General features: G+C 45.8%; 2 protein-coding genes across 6 annotated transcripts in view; one reads left to right on the top strand and one right to left on the bottom strand.

The window, feature by feature from the left end:
* The window catches only part of LOC124716660 (protein FAM177A1), a 39,593-nt gene extending 24,044 nt beyond the window's left edge, over positions 1–15,549 (bottom strand). Inside the window, exons 1-4 of one of the 2 annotated variants that reach the window (XM_047243196.1) lie at positions 15,425–15,549; positions 15,128–15,219; positions 14,896–15,021; positions 12,618–12,782 (exon numbers count right to left, since the gene is read on the bottom strand). In XM_047243196.1, coding sequence (XP_047099152.1) covers positions 12,618–12,782; positions 14,896–15,021; positions 15,128–15,184 — 348 coding nt within the window. In that variant the 5' untranslated portion in view covers positions 15,185–15,219; positions 15,425–15,549. Of the gene's footprint in view, positions 1–12,617; positions 12,783–14,895; positions 15,022–15,127; positions 15,362–15,424 lie in introns of those variants that run through there. The other variant, XM_047243195.1, reaches the window with a different exon arrangement.
* Positions 15,550–15,710: 161 nt separating this feature from the next.
* Positions 15,711–17,733, top strand: part of LOC124716661 (protein lin-52 homolog) — a 41,279-nt gene continuing 39,256 nt past the window's right edge. Inside the window, exons 1-2 of one of the 4 annotated variants that reach the window (XM_047243198.1) lie at positions 15,711–15,937; positions 16,020–16,103. In XM_047243198.1, coding sequence (XP_047099154.1) covers positions 15,883–15,937; positions 16,020–16,103 — 139 coding nt within the window. In that variant the 5' untranslated portion in view covers positions 15,711–15,882. The remainder of the gene's footprint in view (positions 15,938–16,019; positions 16,104–17,733) is intronic. The other 3 variants (XM_047243200.1, XM_047243197.1, XM_047243199.1) reach the window with 3 other exon arrangements.

Here is a 17,733-nt window from a genome sequence, read left to right as displayed (position 1 = left end):
ACTATTGCGCCATTGGTATAGACTACTTCTGAACCTTGAACTGCAGGGAGACTGGAGAATAATTGGTGGTGGAGGGACTAATGATGAGCCAAGTCTTTCAGCCTTTGTGATAGGTCAACACAGAGCTGCAGACGGGGGATGCAACACAGAGGTGTACTTGAGCAGGCCTGGAGAACGGGGTTAAGGAGAAAGCTGAAGTTTGTAAAAAAGGGACCAGATACAGATGGCATCTTAACCCCTGGCCAGCACCACCCTTGTGGGAGGTGGACGTCTGTATCTGAAAAGAGGAGATTGCAGCTCAAGTGCCCCGGGAACAGACGTCTAACGCATAAGCGATCAACTCTTGTTGGTGCAGAACCTGCAAGGGTGAAACTTCTGCCTCTGCTACAGGAAGCTAATCATGGGGCCAGCCTGAAAGACAGCAGTTGCCAATTGTATCCCACAATGGAGTGTTGAATGTGATGCCGAGCAGTATGCGAGACTCCTGTAATCTAGACTGGATTGGACCATTGCCAGATAGAGCCACATCAGAGTAAATGAATAATGCACATGTTGGTAGCCAAAAAATGGAAGTCAGGAGTAAGAGCCCAAGATTGCACTTACTGTACTGCTCCCTGCAGTCTGCATAAGACAATGCCCGTCATGGACAAACAAAAATAAACGCAAAAAAATCTGCAGAATACAAAGAGGAGGGGCACCCTAACCTCACAGCCACCACCATACTGTCAATAGCCACTAGAAAGAGAGCAACACTCAAAACAGGACCCTGCAGAACGCCATTCTCCTGCAGATGGGAGGTGCTATCGGAGGTGCCAACCTGTACTTGGAAAGTCTGGCATCCAACAAAATTCCGGGTAAAAATCAGGTGTGCCACTCATGTAAGGTGGCAAAGATGTGATGGTACCATGTGCTATCATACACTTTATGCAGATCGAAGAAGACTGCAACAATGAGTCTATGCCAGGCAAAAGCCTTTCGAGTAGCAAACTCCGGGGCCTAAATTATCTGCAGTAGAGTGCCTTTGGCAAAACGATTTTGGGATTCAAGGCTCCAATACAACCTTCAACTCAACATATGTTCAGGCAAGTCACACAGGACACTGGTTAAACTGATCAGACGATAACTGTCCATCCCGAGTGGCAGTTTACCCGATTTCAAAACTGGAATAATGACAACTTCTCACCACTGGGAAGGGAATTCCCCATCGCACCAGAGACAGTTCAAAAGGGCAAGTACAGGATATTGGCTAGCCACCGATAAGTGTATAAGCCTTTGGTTGTGCTTCCGGTATGATCCAAGAACTGTGTTAGTGCAGAAAGCAAGGTTGGTGGCCAATTCCCACTGGTTAAATGGATTGAGGAAGAGGAAAGGACACAACAGAAGCAAAGGTAAACATTAAAGATAAGGTGTGGAGACGTCCAATTTCTGTCGGGCCTCTGAGATGGATAGATTGTTAAGATTTTTCAATTCCCAAATCTGCCTTTCCTTTTTAGAGATTGGACAATACAGTGATTCAGCAAAATGTGGGCCGGAACAGTGTGTTCACACACTTGAGTGGTGGGGTGCAAGGACTTCCTATATGGAGAGGAAGGATGCAATCATTGCAAATAGGATTCACTTCACATCGAGAAGACAAGTGACCAAAACAGAGACACCAGAAACAGCACAAGGAAGGTGGGATATAGGGCTTCATGTTTGAACAGTGTTCCGCTGAAAAGTCAGGATGAAAATGCCAGTATCAATGTGATTTTGTCCTTATGTTCTCTCTGGATTCTGCAGACAAAATCAATGCCATGCCAGTCCAGATAAGTCCCAAGTTCCTCATCAGACTGATGGAGGAGGTCCCTGTGGAAGATAATTTCCTGGGTCATATTTACGAACTGGTCACGATTAAAGATCACCAGTACATCTCTTAAGTGCTCACAACCACAAAGGGAAGTTGACTAACTTTTAGAAGAGGTTTTCATCAGTAGGGAACAAGATCGCATCTTAAGTGAGTTAACATCACCGAACTCACCTTCGTTGAGTAGTTTGGTAGTGATGAAAGTCTCCTCATCCATACTGGAGCATACCAAGTAAGGAGGAAAGCCAGTGGCCTCATCCCAGGAGGTGGCCAGGCCAGGGAAGGGAAGGCAAAGGAAGCAAAAGTATGTGCAGAGAGAAAATTGCTTGACATAATCGTTGCTGGGAGTTCTGATGCCCCAAAAAGATGACCCACTATCCCTAGGCATACACAAGGCAGGGCAGCTCAGGTACCAGAAATGTGATCCACATGTTAAGAGGCTCAACAAGATGGGTACATAACAGTCCCACCATATGGACTGGCTACACATGCTGGTGACCTAGTGGGGGAGGGGGCGGGACCCACGTTTGAGATGCTAGGGAGAGTTCTTCCCCAATTGGCTCACATTACAGAAACAGAATTTAGAAGGGAAGGTCAAATCTCGTGGAAAAAAGGGGAGAATGGAAAAATGAGACATCAATAGCAGAACCAAGTGAATAGTTGAGTCATTACAAAGGGAAACACCGAGGTAAAAAAAGGGGAGAGGGGGGCAAGAAGGCAGGGAGTTAGGATGCAAAGGGGTCTGTACAGGGAAGGGAATGAAGCCCAGGAGAGTAGAAACCGCTTGGGGCCCCGGGCATACAACACACGTACCCACAAAAGATCCATGGGCCCCAGGGAGGGGGGAGGAGGGGGGGGGGTTGTACTTCCTTAGCAGAATGGCGGAAAAGGATGGGAAGCATCACCCTATGCACTGTGTGTATGCCTGCAGGCCTCGTTCAAATGTTGAAGAGGATACTGTGGCAGCCTCTGCGGAACAGGATGTAACCAACTGCAGATTGTGGTGCACGTGACAGAATAGGTCAGTAATTCAGTGGATTACTCCTATCTGCTTTCTTTAGCAATGGCGTGACCTGTGCAACTTTCTAGTCTTTAGACACAGATCCTTTGACGAGCAAGCAGTTGTACGTGATCATTAATTATGGAGCTCCTTTATCAGTATACTCTGAAAGGAATCCAACTGGTACACAATCTGCAACAAATGCCTTGCCTTTGATTTAAGCTGCTTTGCTACACGAAAGATATCTACATCTAAGTTACTCATCTTGGCAGTTCTTGGTTAAAATTCTGGAATTCTTACTCTGTCTTCTTTCATGAAGAAATTTTGGAAAACTGTGTCTAATAACTCTGCTTTGGTTGCACTGTCATTAGGAACATTACCATTGCTACCACGTGGTGAAGATATCAATTGCATCTTGCTGTTGGTATGGTTCACATATGATCATAATCTCTTGGGATTTTCTGTCCAATTTCAAGGCAGAGTGTCACTGTGGAAACTATTAAAAGAATCTCACTGAAATTTGCACTAAATTTCAAGCTCCTATAAAATTTCACTAATTCTGTATTCTTTTAAATCTGCCACACTTTTTTCATAGCTTCTGCAGCAGTGTTCTGACCTGTTTTAATGTACCATGGGGGGGCCAATACCATCCCTTATTAATTTGATACAGACCTCTGAGTTGCTGTCAATACTACTTTCAGTTTAGACCAGATATAGACTATGCTTACATCATCACATTGGTAAGAGTGGAGATTGTCTTTTTTTGGAAGACATGAAGCGAATTTGTCTGCTATGTTAAATAGACTTTTTTCGTGTGTTTGAATATTATGGTGTTCAGTTTTACTACAATGACTTTGCTGTCATTAATCCCTGTATCTGTCATGATGATCCTTATTTCCTTAGGATTATTTGTTGCTAAGATGTCAAGTACGTCTTTGAAACCATTTTGTACTTTGAGTGGCCTGCTGAATTAATTGTTGAAAATAATGTTCGGATATAGAATTCAGTGCGATTTTGGACAACATTTTATGCCTACCCTCGACTACACTTATTTTTTGCCAACATATCGAGGTTAGACTGAAGTCACCAGGAACTAATCGAATGATTGGGGTTCCTATTTGAAATGTGACTTATTTTCTTTGAACTGTTCCGCAGTTAAATCATCTGAGTTTGGGGGGCAAGGGGGGGTGGTGGTAAAAGAAACCAATTACTAATTTATTCTGGTTGTCAAGTATAACCTCTACCCATCCTAACTCCTAGGAACAATCTACTTAAATTTCACTACTAGTTAAACTACTTCTGACAGCAATGAACACTCCACCACCAACTGTATTTAATCTATCCTCCCAGAACAAAGTGAGGTTCTTTGCAAAAATTTCGGCTGAACTTATCTCCATCTTTAGCCAGCTTTCTGTACCCATAACGATTTGAGTTTCAGCACTTTCTGTAAGTGCTTGGAGCTTTGGTTCTTTCCCAATGCAGCTACAACAGTTTACAACTACAATAGTTATTGTTCCTAGGTCTACTCTCACCCTCTGTTTGCACTGCACTCTTTGAGACTGAAGCCCTTTCTTAAGTTTCCCTGAGACCGTCTCACCAAGGAATCGTCCAATGCCCGTGTAGGCACTTCTGTGTGTAGTGGACCCCTGACCTATTGAACGGAACCCAACAACCATCACTCTGTGATGCATGTCATCGAATCTGCAACCTACATCGTCACAGAACTCTCAGTCTCCGATTCAGATGATCCACTCAGCTCTGTACTAAAGATCCACAGTCAGTCCTGTCAGCTATGTCACAGACAATAAGCTCTCCCCTCATGTCACAAGCACGACTGCTTGTGTTTACCACGTCAGCTAACTACCCGAAACCAGTGAGAATCTATTCCAACAGTGCTGACATGAACCACCACCTGCATCTCACTGCACCCTGTACTTGTGGTATCCAGAAGCACCTGACCTACATCTGGAATGACTCCTCACAGTATGTACGCAGAGCGTATAATATGTTAATTCCCCTCCTTGGCAGCCGTTATCATCGTGGACTGCCATTATGTGCCTAAAGTTGAAACTACCAACTACCAAGAATTCCACCCTCTGTGACTGCCCTCATCTTGTAGGCTGAGAGGCTTCCCCTAAAACAGGGCAGGCAACTGCATCTGGCTCAGCATGTTCATTGGACACAGACGATGCTTGAAATCAGTTCAGCAGATGAACCAGGAAGGCCCTTTGATCTTGTTGTAAAGCTGCATCACATGTAATAATGTACTTTAAACAGAACTTAGTTTTTATAAGGCTATTTTAGGGCCACTATAGTTTCTCATACGTAGATTAGATTTACTTTCATTCCAATTGATCCATAGTGAGGAGGTCCTCCAGGATGTAGAACATGTCAGAAAAACAATAATACATGACAAATATTAACAACTCAAACAAATAAGCTAATGTACCATTCCACAGGTCCCAAGTGGAATGATAGTCTTTTTTGAATGAACAAGAACTACTATAATACTTACTTACAATGAACACATTACTGCACTGAAATGATGTATAATAGTTCTGTACACCCAGTTCTAGTAGATCCACTTTCTTGCCTTTGTCTTGCATATGCAAAGTTCCAGGATCCTCATCCATATCTAATGAAGGGGCGGAGGGCACAAGGAGGGTGGCAGTTTCACGAATATCCATGGCTACAGCTAGCTTCTCAAAATTTATAAGCTGATAAACATTTCAATGTTCTTTGTACCTTAACTTAAATGACCTATTAGTCTGGCCTACAGGGAAGTGAGGTAAAAAGAAAAAAGGAAAGGAGCAAGGAAAGATGGAGAGTTGTGTTTGCAGGGGGTAGCAAACAAAGTGGGTGCTAGACAAGAACTGGGGGTAGATGACAGGATGGAGACAGGACAGGAAACTGTTGGGTGGAGGGAGTGGGGACAGTTGTTACCGCAGGGTGAGGCCTCTCCTTTTTCAGTCCCTTTTCCTCACTTCCATGTCCCACAACCTCCTGATTCTTTGCCTCTTTTTTTTTTGGGGGGGGGGGGGGGGGGCGGGGGTTAAGGGCGCCCAACTACTGAGGTCATTAGCGCCCAGTCACAGTTGTTAGAGCACAGAGAATCTAGTAAAACTCAAGGGGGGGGGGGGGGGGGGGCCACCAGAAAGTTCTTACAAAGATGCAGATAAAATAAGTAAAAGAGTTAGATGTCTTTGGACAAGCCAGTCAAAGTAATGAAACGAAGAACACGAGCAGCTGCTCGAGCGTCATCAGCTGCTCGAGCGTCATCAGCTGCTCGAGCGTCATCAGCTGCTCGAGCGTCATCAGCTGCTCGAGCGTCATCAGCTGCTCGAGCGTCATCAGCTAAAATATCCTGTAAAGTAGATGGCAGAGACAGGACAACACGAGATTGACTAAAACGGGGAAACGACAATAAAACATGGCGCACTGTTAATGCATGACCACAAGGGCACTGCGGGGCTGGGTCACCGGAGAGCAGGTAGCGGTGGCTAAACCGGCAATGCCCAATCTGCAACCTAGTCAGAAGGACCTCTTCTCGCCGAGATGGTGGGGAGGAGGTTGTCCAAGCAGTTGGGAACGGTTTTACTGCCCGGAGCTTGTTTCCTTGAAGTGATGACCAAGTATCCCACCACAATGACAAGCCTCTTACAAACAACCCCACTAATGTCAGATGACGGGACACAATGGGAGGCTGGCCGAGGCAGGAGGACCGCAGCCTTGGCTGCAGCATCAGCAGCCTCATTCCCAGGCACTCCTACATGGCCAGGAACCCACAGAAAGCTGACAGGAGAGCCATCATCAGCAAAAGAATGGAGGACTGCTGGATCCATTGCACAAAGGGATGGACCGGATATGGACCTCCAAGGCTCTGAAGAGCACTGAGTGAATCACAGCAGAGTATATACGATAAATGGCGGTGGCGGCGGGCATACTGAACGGCCTGATGGAGAGCAAAAAGCTCGGCCGTAAAGCTGGAACATTGGTCGAGGAGCTGGTATTTAAAGGTAACGGCCCCGACGACAAAGGCACAGCCGACACCATCGTCAGTTTTGGAGCCATCAGTGTAAATAAAGGTGTGACTGGCAAGTCGCGCACGAAGTTCGACAAACCGTGAGCAATACACTGCAGCCGGAGTACCCTCCTTCGGGAGCGAGCTGAGGTCGAGATAAATATGAACCGGAGCCTCACCCTCTCTGAAGGTGGTAGGGAGGGCAAAATCCAATTGTCGAAGCAGACGACGAAAGCCGACTCCAAAGCAGACACATACAACCCATACTGACGGTCGAGAGAATCGGCGAAGAAGGACTGATAAGAGGGGTGGTCGGGCATTGACAACAGCCGGCAGGCATACCGACAAAGCAGTACGTCGCGCCGGTAGGTCAATGGTAATTTGGCAGCTTCAGCATAAAGACTCTCGATGGGACTAGTGTAGAATGCTCCGGTCACAAGACGTAACCCCCAATGGTGGATGGAGTTGAGACGGCATAAGAGGGATGGCCGAGCAGACGAGTAGACGAGGCTCCCATAATCCAGCTTTGATCGGATTATGGACCGATACAAGCAAAGCAGGACAGTGCGATCCGCTCCCCAAGATGACCACTAAGAACTCTGAGGACATTAAGGGAACATGTACAACGAGCCGCCAAATAAGAGACGTGCGGAGACCGACAAAGTTTCCTGTCCAATGTGAGCCCTAGAAACTTAGTTGTTTCCACGAATGGGAGAAAAATGGGACCGAGATGTAAGGATGGTGGAAGGAATGCTTTATATCGCCAAAAGTTGATACAAACCGTCTTCTCTTCAGAGAACCGGAAGCCATTTGCCATGCTCCATGAGTATAGGCTGTCTAGACAATGCTGAAGGCAGCGCTCCAGGAGGCATGTTCTCTGGGGACTGCAGTAGATCGTGAAGTCATCGACAAAGAGAGAGCCTGAGACATTAGGTGGAATGCAATCCATAATTGGATTGATCGCTATGGCAAAAAGGGCTACGCTCAAGATGGAGCCCTGAGGCACACCGTTCTCCTGGAGGAAGACGTCGGACAATACGGAACCCACACGTACCCTAAACTTTCAATCTGTTAAAAAGGAATCAATAAAAAGGGGCAGGCGACCGCGTAGACCCCACCTGTGCATAATGCGGAGGATACCTCCTCTCCAACAGGTATCATAAGCCTTCTCCAAATCGAAGAACACGGCTACCGTTTGGCGCTTTCGCAAAAAGTTGTTCATGATGAATGTCGAAAAGGTCACAAGGTGGTCAACAGCGGAGCGGCGGCGACTAAAGCCGCATTGAACATTGGTAAGTAGCCGTCGAGATTCAAGAATCCAGACTAACCGAGCATTAACCATGCGTTCCATCACCTTACAGACACAGCTTGTAAGAGAAATGTGGCGGTAACTAGAAGGAAGGTGTCTATCCTTCCCAGGTTTGGGTATAGGAACAATGACGGCGTCACGCCAACGCATGGGGACTTGACCTTCGGTCCAGATGTGATTGTAGGTACAAAGAAGGAAGCTTTTGCCTGCCGGAGAAAGGTGTGCCAGCATCTGAACGTGAATGGCATCTGGCCCCGGAGCAGAGGACCGGGACAGTGCAAGTGCACGTTCGAGTTCCCGCATAGTAAAGGGGGCATTATAAGTTTCCAGATTCAGCGAGTTGAAGGAAGGTCGCCGAGCCTCTTCTGCCTCTTTCCTGGGAAGGAGGGCAGGGTGGTAATGGGCGGAGTTTGAAACCTCCGCGAAAAAGCGGCCGAAGGCATTGGAGACATCCACAGGATCAACAAGGACCCCATTACCTGAAGTCACGCCAGGTACCAAGGAGTGGGCCTTAAAGCCCGACAGCCGGCACAGGCCACCCCAGACGACAGAAGAGGGAGTAAAACTGTTAAAGGAGTTGGTGAAAGAGGCCCAACAAGCTTTTTTGCTGTCTTTGATGACTCTACGGCATTGCGCTCTGAGTCGTTTGTATCCAATACAGTTCGCCAACGTAGGATGGCGGCGAAAGGTGCATAAAGCACGTCGTCGAACACGGATAGCGTCTCTACAAGCCTCATTCTACCAGGGACAGAAACGCGACGTGAAGAAGAGGTAGTACGAGGAATGGAACGTTCGGCAGCATTGATGATAACAGCCGTGAGGTATTCGACCTGACTGTCACAACTGAGAAAATCGTGGTCCGGAAAGGTCGCCAGGGAGGAGTAAAGTCCCCAGTCAGCTTTTGGTATGTTCCAGCTTGAAGGACGTGGGGATGTGGTGTGGTGCAGGAGACGAACGACACAGGGGAAGTGGTCGCTTGAATAGGTGTCAGAAAGGACATACCACTCGAACCGACGGGCAAGAGTGGTAGAACAGATCGAAAGGTCCAAGTGGGAGTAGGTATGAGTAGAGTCCGAGACGAAAGTCGGGGCGCTAGTATTGAGGCAGACAAGATTGAGATGGTTGAAGACATCCGCCAAGAGGGAGCCTCTCTGACAGGATGCAGGAGAGCCCCAAAGGGGATGATGGGCATTGAAGTCGCCAAACAATAAAAACGGCGGAGGAAGCTGAACAATCAGGTGCATCATGTCAGCCCGACTAACTGCGGATGACGATGGAGTGTAGACGGTACAAACTGAAAAAGTAAAGGCAGAAATAGTAATACGGACAGCTATTGCTTGGAGTGGGGTGGTCAATGGGATGGGATGGTAATAGACATCGTCCCGAACGAGCAACATGACCCCACCATGAGCTGGAATACCGTCCACAGGGGTGAGGTCATACCGCTCCGAGGTATAGTGGGTAAAGGCAATACGGTCAGTCGGGCGCAACTTGGTTTCCTGGAGACCAAGGGCGAGCGGACAGTGCAGGCGGAGCAGCAGTTGTAATTCCTCCCGATTAGATCGAATACCTCTTATGTTCCAATGTAACAAAGCCATCGCTAGTCAGAAAAAAAAGGGGGAACGAAACGGGTGAAGAGCTGGTCACCTCGACGGCCGCGGAGTGCTAGGTTTCGAGGGAACAATGCTACAACCGGCCGGAGGCAGAGCGTGTTCCATCGAGTCGTTGCCAGCTGCGGCTGCTTTCCTGGGTTGCGTAGGAGGGGCAGCACATTCGCCGATGAGAGGCCAGCTGAGCGTCTGGCAGCAGAGCGTCCCGGCAAAACTGAGGACGGCCGGGAGCAGCGACTCACGGATGGAGCGTCACATGAAACGTGCCGGGATGGAGAGGGGGATAAAGACTTCTTCTTGGAAGTCCGATGAGGCACGGGGATGGTGGGCTGGACCCGAAGAAGGTCCTCACGCGCGGGGTCTGTTTTGGAACGCCGGACCTCGGAAGCCGGGGTCCGGAACGTTTCCCCGATGGACGCCTGAGAAGAGGATCGCGAGGGAGGAGGATTTGGAAGGGAGGGATTTGGGAGGCGGAGGCATAGACCCCGGATGGGGTGAGGAGGTGGAGGGGGGGACAGGATAGGAGTGAGGATACTGTGGAAGGAGTGGACACGACTGAGGCAAACGAAGGTGTCAACGTCACGGGATGGAGGTGGTCATACTTCTTCCTGGCCTCAGAATAAGCGAGACCATCCAAAGTTTTTAATTCTTGAATCTTCTTCTCCATCTGATACGCGGGGCAGTCTAAAGATCTAGGCGAGTGGATGCCAGGACAATTGACGCACCGAGGTGGTGGGGTGCATGTATGTTCCTCGTGAAGAGGACGTCCACAATCGCCACAAAGGGGCTCAGCCTAACACCGTGACGACATGTGCCCAAAGCGCAAACACCGAAAGCAGCGCATAGGAGGCAGGACGTAAGGTCACACGTCGCACCGGTGGCACATCACCTTTACCTTCTCTGGGAGAACGTCCCCCTCGAAGGCGAGGATAAAGGCCCCGGTGTCGATGCGACGGTCTTTGGGGCCGCGCTGGACTCGCCGGTCGAAATGCACGCCTCGGCGCTCCAGGTTGGACCTGAGCTCCTCATCAGATTGCAGCAGGAGGTCCCGATGAAAAATAACCCCCTGCGTCCTATTCAGTGAGAGATGCGGGACAATGGACACTGGGATGCCCCCTAGTCGGTCGCACGCCTGGAGCGCCGCCGACTGTGTGGCGGAGGTGGTCTTTATAAGAACGGACCCTGAACGCATTTTACTGAGAGCCTCGATTTCCCCGAAGATGTCCTCGATGTGCTGGACAAAGAACATGGGCTTGGAGGTGGCGAACGTCCCCCCATCGGTCCGAGAACAGACTAAATAGCGGGGGAAGTACTTCGCCCCAAGCCGGCGGGCCTGTCCTTCCTCCCAGGGAGTGGCCAAGGGGGAAAGGGCAGGAGAACCAGAACCAGAGACAGTACCTTTCTTTTTAAAAGACTCGGCCCCAGAGTGACCTGATACATGTTGATGTTTCATCTGCGAAACGTCCGCCCCGATACCACCCACTCCGACCAGGGGCTCTCCCCACGGGCGCCACCCAGCCTCGGCAAGAGCCACCTGGCAGGATGACCGTTGCCGGGAGTCCTGATGCCCCAAGGAGACTGACATCTACTCCTTGGCCAACGTGGGGAGGGTGCAGCTCAGGTATCGGCAGTACGATCCCTGTGTTGTCAGGGGGCTACAACCTAGAGGGTACATGACGACCCCAGCACAACGGGCTGGCTACCGTGCTGGATTTCGGGTGCCATGGAAAGTCCATCATGATCGTAGGTGCAGATGGGGACGCACTATGGGCGTAACTTATGCAACCCATCGGGCGTTTAGGCCCAATTTGAGGAATAGTGGGTGTGGTTACAACGCCGTTACAATGCTGAGTGCCAAGGTCTTAGTGCACTGAGGACCAGTGATACACCACGTAAGGTGTCCTTCCCCAAAAGGCTCGTACTTCTGTAGAATTTGGAAAAAAGGAGGTCAAACCCCAAGGGGGACCATCACATGGAAGGCCGAAACGGTTGAAACTCTTTTTAGTCGCCTCTTACGACAGGCAGGAATACCTCAGGCCTATTCTTACCCCGGACCCGCAGCGGGAGATGCTTTGCCTGTTGACATTCTAGTCCCTGCACACTTCGTCAGACCGTGTTCCTCTCATCCACTACGCATACACAACTATTCCTTCCCCTTCCCCAGCCCCTCCTGATTGCTACTTCCATCCCACACGATAGCTGTGTTCTGGCTCGAACTGTCAAGAGTTGGCAGTCATGTGTGGACGCGGTGCGCTTGCTTGTGTATAAGAATGGTGTTTGTTTCTCTTATGTCGATAAGGCTGTGGCTGAAAGCTTTGTGTTAAGTGTTAATTATATCTGGCTGCTACTTAATGTGTGTTCTTTATGCTAAGTAGCAATCTATCTTTTCATACATTATTGCAATTCATACCTGAAGTTTCCATTGTGCGATACTGTGTTCTGTTAAGCGTATCTACGTCACGTGGCAGTCTGCTAAAGGTGAGTGGTTGCCTTTCCTTTATTTTATGCATTATTCCATCTGGGAATTTACATTACTCTTGAACTTAATGTCATTCATGGCAATGGGGGAAAATTTTAAAAAAAATTTAACATTTAAAGCTGTCAGTTTCTTTGAAAATATTAGCTCACTCAGTATGCCAAATGAAGAAATACAAGAACTGGGCAGGCAGCGACTTTAGCAGTGACATTTAACATCTGTCAGCATTACATATTTGAGCTTCCCACCCTAAAATTTAAATGAAGAGATTCTATTAAGACAATACTTTTTACTTTACATCTGGCAACATCACAATATTTAGGACACAGGCTCTTCCTAAATCAGTCAATTTTGTTACCTCTCGAACCATCCTCTTGTACTCATCAATCTCGAGCTGATACTTCGGTGTAGTGATTCCAAAGAAGTCGGCAAGTGTTTCCCCCACGTAGTCGCAGGCTCGCAGGGTAGTGGACCCAGCAGAGACTGCCTTGTGCCACAGCCACGGTCCCCAGGACATCGTCGACTACAAAAGAAATCGCCACACTTGTCAACGCCACACCTACACTATACGAATAGTTTACGGTGTGGTGGCTGGGTAAAAGCCTCCAGATCTGCCGATATATCAGAGAGTAGCTGATCCACTGTTTTGGAAGCTGTAGTGCCATCTAGCAACTGGAGTACACGCGGGAAGCTACCTGCCAAAATATCGGCCAATTTGGAAGATTCCACCTGGCGAAGTAGTAAAATATTTTAACAAAGTACTACAGAGTTAAGATTGTGTAGCTGTAAATCTCATATTAATGACATTTGACACTGAAAAGGGGCATCTACTTACTGGCCACATAAACAGGAACAGTTTGATCAACAACGTCCAATAATCAAACTTGAAAATGCGGCCAAATCTACTTATCCATCAAGTGAAAAGGGAACCATAAAAAAAGAAATACACATGGGTAATACCTGCAGCTGCCGAGAGATAGAAAGTCCAGACTGAGATGCTGATGAAGGCAAGGCTCAGGAAAGTATTTGGACTAACCACCCTTCTATCTAAAAAACCGTTAATACTAGTCAATTTGCCATTCACAGCCCAGAGCAGTGATATATGCGACTACCTGCTGGAATAGCCTACATTTGAATACCCACCCACTAGCACAGGTAGGTAAACAGTTGTGTGGGCAGTCCGACCATAGCATAGTGTATGCGACCATATTACACCACCCGAGTCGATGTGGGGAGGGCTGGATGTTCAAATCCTACAGCTCTGGAATATGTCTGAGGCAGAACACACGGACAAATCTGACCAGTCCACTATGAAAGGTACACGACGGGATCAGTCCTTGCAACCCTAGCAAAAAGCTTTCCTCGTCTATTTAAAAATTCAAGGTGTAAGAATAATGTCAACAGTGTAGCTTTCCAGCAAGGTCACGTAAGTGCGAGCATCCCAATGTCTCATCGTCCTGCATCTTTACTACAGTAACTGTGTCCCAAACTGACTGCATCACTTTCACCTGCATACATCTGTTGAACAGTTTATAATGCACTGAGAGAATTGGAGTACATAAGTCTGTCATTGTTAAAAAAACAACACCTGGCTCAGTGAAACACTGAGAAATTGCTGAGTGGTCATATGTCAGAGCGCAATAAGGAAGAATTTTTAATTGTGAAAATACCCGAAAGCAGTATGCAACCCAAATCTACAGCCTTATCTATTTCAGGCTGCTACTACAGCTTTTTCTATAAATAATTTACAAAGATCAGAAATAACAGTAGATTCGGTACCTAACTTTTTTCTTTTTTTGTCAATGGAATCTTATACTTTCTGCAGTGATTCCAAAAATGTATCTGTGGAAGCGGGAGTGTACATCTTATTCCCCTCCCCCCCCCCCCCCCCCCCCCCACCCCACAATCAAATGCCTTGCAAGGCATCTTATTGTTTAATTCAGAGAGGACTTCATTTACGATGTTATACACAGTGAGTCATGGAAAGCTTAACACCCATTTTATTTCGTGAACAATTCCAGATATAAACAAGGTTTTCGGCAAATGATTGTACACCAAGTAGCTTTATATTTTGTATTGATTAAGATACTGAAGCAATTTTTTTTAACACAATGATGTACTTGTATAACGGCATCTGAAAGTGTTTGAAAAGACTATTACAGTGACATAAGCTTGTTAACACTATGATTGAAACTTTTCGTAAAAAGAATCAACTAAAATTTAAGGGCAACTCTGACGGAATCCGTTGTTGAGTTGTAAACACACTGACGCCACGGTATGTCATCGTATCGAGCCTTTCGATTGTTTACTTGTCTGGGCTGCGAACTAGCACAAGCTGGGTCATTTCTCCTTCAATATTCCTTGCATGCACACGTCTACCATTGGGACAAAGGTAGACGTTGTACTTTTGTACAGCGAATAGTGGCAGGAGATGTATTGCCAACGAATGTGGGATGAGGCAAGGAGTATTATTCACATCTCATATTGACGTGAATTCTACCATTATTATCTGTCAATATACATATAATATTTAAGTATATAACTTACTTTGTTGTCCTGTGACCTTACAATGAAATCCGGTGTCAATTTCAACCGCGTAATTAATATAGTGATAAAGTTACAGATATGTAACATACCGGATCGACAGCCGCAACGGTGTCCAAAGTTTTCCCGTCAGATTCAGCGACACAAACCTCCTCTGCAGTGCATTCTTCTAAAATTCCATCGCTGAAATGTAGTATTCTTCTCGCGGTCTCTCTTGTCTACAAACCATACACGTATTTATGATACACATAGTCGTTCTTCTGACAAGCGCGTTTAATGGACAAGTATTGTAAATGGGCGTAACCCATGACCAAGCTGTGTCACCTGTGTATTATGTGAATCCATTAAAACGTCACTGAAAGTCCCCTCTGTTTCCTCCATTGCAGCTGTAGCAAATCGGATACCAAATCACAACACTGAAAAATAAAAGGTAAAATACACCTGACCTCCGCGTATTCACACATATATAGAACGTCACAACAGTATATAATGGTCTATGCGTCACATTAAATCCAATCCAATGACCACTATGTGACAAATACAGAATGCACGATGATCAGAGATGTACGTCATTCATCACTATCGATTATTTCCTTCTGAGTCTTCATTTATAAAAATTACCAAATAAGCAGCAACCAGTCGCAAAACCATGTTTTCTTTATTTCCTTTTGCAAATCGATTTCAAATGATTAACAGCCTTCAACGATGCTTTCAACGTATATGGTCCCTGAGTAGTAACACTGTCTAAAGCACAGGTCAAACATAACATTTATTGTTCACAAATGTTACAATATGGTACATATTTTTTATTTGTCAAAATATGTTTCGTCAAAAGCTGAAAAATAAAACTATTATGCTAGCTTGGTCACACTACTGCACCAGTACCAGTTACCGAATCACGCACTGCAAAATACATATTCCTTTGAAAAATATTTATGAACCCAGTATTTTGATGACTATGTGACGTTCACGTTCACATTTTATCTCGTAAAATAAGCAATATAATTGCCACAATTACCACAGGTGGTGTTGCTAAAAGGTGTCATTGGCGGCACTGTTCAATTCTGAGAATCATATGAATGCGGAAATGGCGAATGCTTCAAATGCGAGAATTCATCAAGGTAGGAACGAAAGGTATTTCGTTATAATGTAAGAGACTTTCGTAGCATATTTCTTATTCGGCGTGGTTATTTCATTACTTGAAATTTATTTGTAGTAAGCAGCATGTCAGAACTGGACGAAAATTTGCTGAGTATGGAAAACCTCGATAGGGCGTCTCCAGAATTGTGGCCCGAAAAAAGTGAGTATTGCTGAGAAATGTAGTTTTCATTTTGTGTTGCTAGCTAGTGTTTGTCTAAAACTTAAGAATAAACAACTCGTTCGAATTTATAAATATGCAAAATGCTGTCTCTATGCTGCACATTGTCGTTTCGTTGTTTGTTGTAGTAATGAGACCCATTAAATATTTGTTATATTAGATTGGGTATTAACCCTTAGGTAGGCTCGTGGGATGGATACCCACTTACGGGCGCCTGGGGTCATTTACGTCCCCGTGTACAGTACATACGTACACGTTCAGTAATGGCAATTCTCGCTGTATGGCCTTCGAAATATTCTTCCATGATAGAGGAAACAAATAACTCATTTATAAGACAATAAAGGTGAACGATTTTATTGAATACGCTTGAAAATAAACAGTAACACAGAGTACGGAGAATTTGTATTAATACTCCAAATACAGTTCATTCTAAATCATCAATACAGTCTCCACATATTATGTTTGCATGAGCTTTGCACGTAAAGGATTTGCATGTTGAACGTCTCTGTGAAGGTTCTTAGTCATCTTTTTGTGGGGCTCATTTTGCATCTCCCACAAGAAGATCCAGGAGCATCAGTGACCACTCCAAACTGTTTTATATCCTCTCCTAAATGTAATTCAATTTTTGTTCCTGAAGGTCAAGGGAATGTTATCTATCCATTGCCACATTTTGATGTGGTTTTCAACCAAAGATTCTCTCAAGATCCCTAGAAATTTTCTTCATAGCAGGTAACCTGTTTTCGGGCCATGTTATAGGCCTACAGCAAATGTTCATTTATACCTATTACATTTAGAAAATTGAAAAATATAGATAGTGGCCAACTTCTTGTTCATCTAACAATATTAAAATTTGTACTGAACTGATTGCATGTATCGACCCCACCTTTGGTACCGTGGTAAAAGGTTAGTATTTCGGCCGTTGCGTACGCACCAGTTGATAAGTTAATGGCTGCATTGTGATGCACTATTAATAATAAAATTAGGCCACTTGTTATTTTTGACAGTAACATATGATACTAAAGTCATATCTTTAGTAAATCCAAAGACACTGCTATACATTGTTTTATGCATACTAGGCTGAAATTCTGGTGAAATTTCACGCTTTTCATAAAGTGCCCACAACCGTTACCTTTTCATAAGGAGAAGCTGAACTAGGCTAGTTGATAACTTGATAATACAGTGTTCTCTTGTCCAGTTGTGTGCCTCCATATATATATCAAAGATGACTAAATAATTCATTGCGGTGTCTACTGGTGTGAAAAACCTTTATTCCATATCTTTCAGGTTTTTGCAGCAAATATTGTGTAAATGGACATTTCCCCCCTGAAAGGTATAAGCTCTTTGTCAGTTGTACAGTATTCACTTGGGCTGAATGCATTTTTACCATTATTATTTATAGCAGTGAGAAAGTCCCTTACAGGTGCTAACTTAGTTCTCTTCTTGTTTCATGGGTGTGATGTCATCAAATCTGATGATTCTAAGAAAGAATGTCTTCTTATAAATTGTCATAATTTAAATGATTAGAAGGGGCCATGGCCTTTTGTTGTCTGGTACCTTCAAATCCCCCCCATAAACCAACCAACCACTTGAGTGGCTTTGCGAAGCAAAGCCA

This window comes from Schistocerca piceifrons, chromosome 9, assembly GCF_021461385.2.
Source record: "Schistocerca piceifrons isolate TAMUIC-IGC-003096 chromosome 9, iqSchPice1.1, whole genome shotgun sequence".
NCBI classification, from domain to species: Eukaryota; Metazoa; Arthropoda; class Insecta; order Orthoptera; family Acrididae; genus Schistocerca; species Schistocerca piceifrons.
Note: the sequence above shows the minus strand (reverse complement) of the source record. Positions and strands in the feature narration are given on the sequence as shown.